Here is a 5,053-nt window from a genome sequence, read left to right as displayed (position 1 = left end):
TTCGATAAAGTTCCTCTGAAAATAAGTTTATTTCATATATTTTATAATTTTTGAGCTTAAATATTTATCTGTATTGTATATCATACATAGCACAATTAACACGCTCTACGATTATATGTAAAACCTTTCATAATAGAACAGTCAGCCTTTTCTTTTCGAACTAATCAACATATTTACAAATATAAGTAACAATAACAAAAACAATACGTCACTTTCTTTCCTCTACTTGCACCCAGAAATCCAAAGGTGTTGTAGAAAGCCCGTTCAAATTTTTCGACATATCTGGCAATTTATCGCCGGGTGCCAAAACAAAGTTGAAATTTTGACACAGCGCCGTCGTCAATAAAAACATAATATTTCGAGCGAAAGTTTCGCCGGCACAAAGACGCTTACCTAAATGAAACTTATATCAACCTCTGAATGGTTATCGCAATAGAAATTCAACTCACCTGCACTAAACGGCAATGAAATATCTTTCTTCAAGCTCAATTTACCATTGTCATCCAAAAAACGTTCTGGCCTAAAGTTCTCCGGGTCACCCCAGAGACGTGGATCCGAGTGAAAAGCGTAGAGACCAGGTATCACAATTGTATCCTAAAATAAATAAAAAAAAAATGGAGTTGAACACTAAAAAAATGCAACGTAAAGCCTTACCTTTGGTATCTTATAGCCCATAAGCTCTGTGTCCACCACAGCTTTGTGCGGCAAATCGGATGGCACCAAGGTCTCAATACGCATGCCCTCGCGCAAAGTCGCCTCGGTGTAGTGTAAATTTTGGCGATCTTCCAAATTGGGCAAACGTCCCCTACCCACCACCGTATCGATTTCCGCTTGTACGCGCTTCAACACTTCCGGATACATTAGGAAATATTGTATCAGAAAGCCCAATTGTGCGCCGACTGCGGTGAATGAGGGAAAGGAAAAATCGGCCAAACTCAAAATGAATTGTTCACGATAGTAGCAATCTGTATGCCCCTTCGCGTGCTCCTGCTTCATTTGTTTAATATATAAATCGATGAAATTGCGTTCACTACACTCATCGTAAGTGCGTATGTGATAGTCCACGATTTTTTCAAAATAGCCGTAAATAAATACGTTCGATTCCATGAGTGCTTCGTATGAGCTGGCCTTTGGAAAGACATGACGTATCCATGGCATTATGCTGAGCATTTTGCCATAATCGTCAGCATGACGCTGGAATTGCATACCCATCTTGACCAACTGCAGTAATTCTGCTTGTTCAGCGCGTGGGACGCGCTCATTCATGAGTATGTGAAAAAATGAGTTGGTCACGAATGGACTAAGTATATTTGGTATGGAAATGCGATGACCTCCTACTTTGGAGAGTTCATGTTCATGCGGATACTGTGGCCCCTTACGTATGAGATCCAACAGATCGGTGATCTCCTCTTGAATGATCGACTCCAATTCGGCGAAGCGGCGTCCGAAGCCGTAGTCACGTAGGTAACGCAATATGAAGCGACGTTGTTCCTTCCAGACGGGTCCTTCACGGAAGAAAATGCCTGTGAAATGAAACAAAATGGAAATGCTGTATGGAAAATGGAAATTCAGTATACTAATGTGGCAATATTCTCGTATCATTAATTAAAGTCAATGTACTAGTACGAAAGCAACCTATTTAAACTGCAAAAATTGTTTCATTTCACCCAAAAAAAAAAAAAAAACAAGAAACACATCTCTACTAGATCTTCTTGTAACACAAACAAGTGCACACATTTTGCATTTTATCTCTTCTCAGAATTTTAGGCCGATTTGAAAATTACCAAAACTTTTATCGGGATCGGGATGGACCTCTACGATCCTTTCGATATCAAACGAGGTTTCAGAAATGGCGATTCCTTATCATACAACTTCTTCAACTGCTGAAAAAAATTATATGAGCTGCAGATCTGAATAGAGAATGTACCATCTCTGGTACATCATCTGGTACAAGAGTGTACAACTACTAGCGTAAGCCGATGATATCGATACAATTGACCGCAACACTCGCGTCGTTAGTTCTGCTTTCTCCAGACTGGACAAGAAAGCAAAGCAAATAGATCTGGTAATGAACGTGGGCAAGACGAAATATCTCCTGTCATCAAACAAATAGTCGTTGCATTCACGACTTGGCTTTCACGTCACTGTGGACAGACATAACATCGAAGTCGTAGATAATTTCGTCTATCTTGGAACATCTTCAGCCTCGAAATCCAACACAGAATGTCTCTTGCCAACAGGTGCTACTTCAGACTAAGTAGACAATTGAGAAGCAAAGTCCTCTCTCGACGAACAAAAAAAAACTCTAGAAGTCACTCATTATTCCCGCCCGGCTATATAGTGCAGAAGCATGGACGATAACGACAACATATAAGTCGACGATACGAGATTTCGGGAGAAAGATTCTGTGAAAGATTTATGGTCCTTTGCACGTTGGCCACGGCGCATATCGCATTCAATGGAACAATGAACTGTATGAGATATGTATGTGGCTTTGCTTGGAATATCCAATTGGCGCCAACTTTCGAAAAGAAGAAAATATGAAAATTCTTTTTCCAAATTTTTAATACTATTTTTTTAAATCAACTTAGAAAATATACAAAAAGTAGACTGAAGTCTTCAAACATCCCAAAACCACACTTTAAAGGTTCTAAAACARAGTTTTTAAGGCTAACYCCAGRMTGTTAAAATAACAGCATACTAAATWTCGGTAGTGAYACTTTTAAGCACGAGATGTGAACTTGTAAAAACCTCCGCTCAGTTTATAAATTTACTTAAGTACATAATGATTGCCACAGAGGTATTCCAAGAAAAAAAATCCTCAACGACTGCACTTTTCAACGAGAAACTTACCCAAAACTTGATTACACGGTGTACGCATTTCAGCCAAGAACACCTGAGCACGTCCATCGAACTCCGTTCTGTTTAAAACTTCACGCACTCCCTCTACATTATGCACCGCCACCACAGGAAATGGGCCGACATGAAAGCCCACAATGTCGGATTTATACCATTTACTAAATTTCAACACACCTTTGTGCAAATATTTGGCATTCGCCAGCATCATGAATAAATAGCTGCCGAAGAACGGTATGCGTGGGGGACCTGCAACGGCAAGACACAAAATCAATTTCCAACGCAAAACGAAAAATTCGAAATTAAATTTTTAACCAAATAACCGTATAAAAACACATTAACACACGCATACACGCGCACATGCACATGGGCTTACTCACCCGGCGGAAATCCTTCAGGACGCCCGACCGCATAGCGATAGGATAAATAGAGGCAAACCACAGCACAAATACACAACAAAATTTCGGTTAACATTTTCAAAATTTCTTAGATACAATTTTGTATTGGCGAAATGATGTGCGACAGCGTCAATAAGCGACTGAGCTGCAATTAACGGCGCTTATGTGCTTTTGTTCGCCATATCAGCGCCAAATGCGCAAAGATTAAGCAAAACTGAAATTATTTACATATATTTATTAATGCATATAATTGCGAATATTTAATTGAATCTAATCTAGCTTGTCACAAATTGTGCTAACTGCTAACTGTGTTGGCACTTCCACTTCTGATTGATGGCAAAACAATTTCACAGATTAGCATTTTGTAATCGGAAACGTTTATTAATTCTATTATTGTGTTGCAATTGTGAATGTTTGCAAATGTTGTAATATATTAGTCAATTGAGATGAATTTCTCTTCACCTAGGGTTAAGCCTATTGTAGAAATGTGTGTTGAAATTTTCTAATAATTGATTATAATTAATATAGTTACACTACCCAACAGGTAGAATTGGCGACTGATGTGCTGAGAGGTCTGTGGGATATTTGAAGTATCCTGATATTGAAATTTCATAGGCTCCAAAATAATATAAAAACAGAAAAAACGTTAACTTCGGTTGCACCGAATCTAATATACCCTTCACAGGTGCATTTCTTTTAGTAACTATGTGTTCAGTTTATATTTAAGCTATATGCTATAGTAATCCGATCTGAACAATTTTTTCGAAGATTATATTATTACCTTAAGCAGTAATCCATGTCAAATTTCGTGAAGATACCACGTCAAATGCAAAAGTTTTCCATACAAGCGCTTTATTCCGATCATTCGGTTTGTATCACAGCTATATGCTATAGTAACCCGATCTGAACTATTTCTTCCGATATTACATTATTTATATGAACAATAACTCATACCAAATTTCATGAAGATATATTGTCAAATGAGGAAGTTTCCCATGCAAGAATTTGATTACGATCATTCAGTTTGTATGGCAGCTATATGCGTATCGTGAAGATACCACGTCAAATGCGAAAGTTTTCCATACAAGCCCTTTATTCCGATCGTTCAGTTTGTATGGCAGCTATGTGTTATAGTGGTCCGATATTGGCAGTTCCGACAAATGAGCAGCTTCTTGAAGAGAAAATGACTTTTGCAAAATTTCAAAACGATATCTTAACAACTAAGGAAGGGCTAAGTTCGGGTGTCATCGAACATCTTATACTTATGACAAGTTTCATCAAGATATCTCAATTTTTACTCAAGTTACAGCTTGCACGGACGGATAGACAGACATCCGGATTTCAATTCTACTCGCCTCCCTGACCACTTTGGTATATGTAACCATATATATGACGATATATATCGTTATTAGCAACTTTATTGCGAGAGTATAAAAATGATGCCCTCTGAATTACATGAAAAAATCTGAGAGATTTACCGATATTTTCGGTTAGGTTACGTTAGGCACTGAGTTCTTCGTGTTCGATATCAGAGACCTTGAAAAGTTATAGTACGATCACGACAATTTTTCCACAAGGGCTACTTCAGCTCAAATACCGTATTTGTGTAAAGTTTTATTCCGCTATCATCATTGGTTCCTAAAGGCATCAGATGGAATTCAAAATAGCGTTATATTGGAAGAAGGCGTGGTTGTAAACCCATTTCACCCACATTTCGTACATGTCATCAGGGTGTTAAGAAAACATTATATACCGAATTTCATTGAAATCGGTCGAGTAGTTCCTGAGATATGGTTTTT

General features: G+C 38.1%; 1 protein-coding gene across 1 annotated transcript; it reads right to left on the bottom strand.

Moving 5' to 3' along the window:
- Window positions 1-3,385, bottom strand: LOC108975203 (probable cytochrome P450 304a1). The gene is made up of 5 exons (XM_018943545.1): window positions 3,237-3,385; window positions 2,854-3,105; window positions 655-1,523; window positions 450-594; window positions 1-393 (listed from the first exon to the last, which is right to left on the bottom strand). The coding sequence occupies exons 1-5, from the start codon at window positions 3,328-3,330 to the stop codon at window positions 209-211; spliced, it is 1,545 nt and encodes a 514-aa protein (XP_018799090.1). The 5' UTR covers window positions 3,331-3,385; the 3' UTR covers window positions 1-208.
- Window positions 3,386-5,053: the final 1,668 nt, after the last annotated feature.

This window comes from Bactrocera latifrons, unplaced genomic scaffold (genome assembly GCF_001853355.1).
Source record: "Bactrocera latifrons isolate USDA-ARS-PBARC rearing strain unplaced genomic scaffold, ASM185335v1 scaffold_627, whole genome shotgun sequence".
Lineage (NCBI taxonomy): Eukaryota > Metazoa > Arthropoda > Insecta > Diptera > Tephritidae > Bactrocera > Bactrocera latifrons.
The sequence above is the reverse complement of the archived record's forward strand: the minus strand, read 5'-3'. Positions and strand labels throughout refer to the sequence as shown.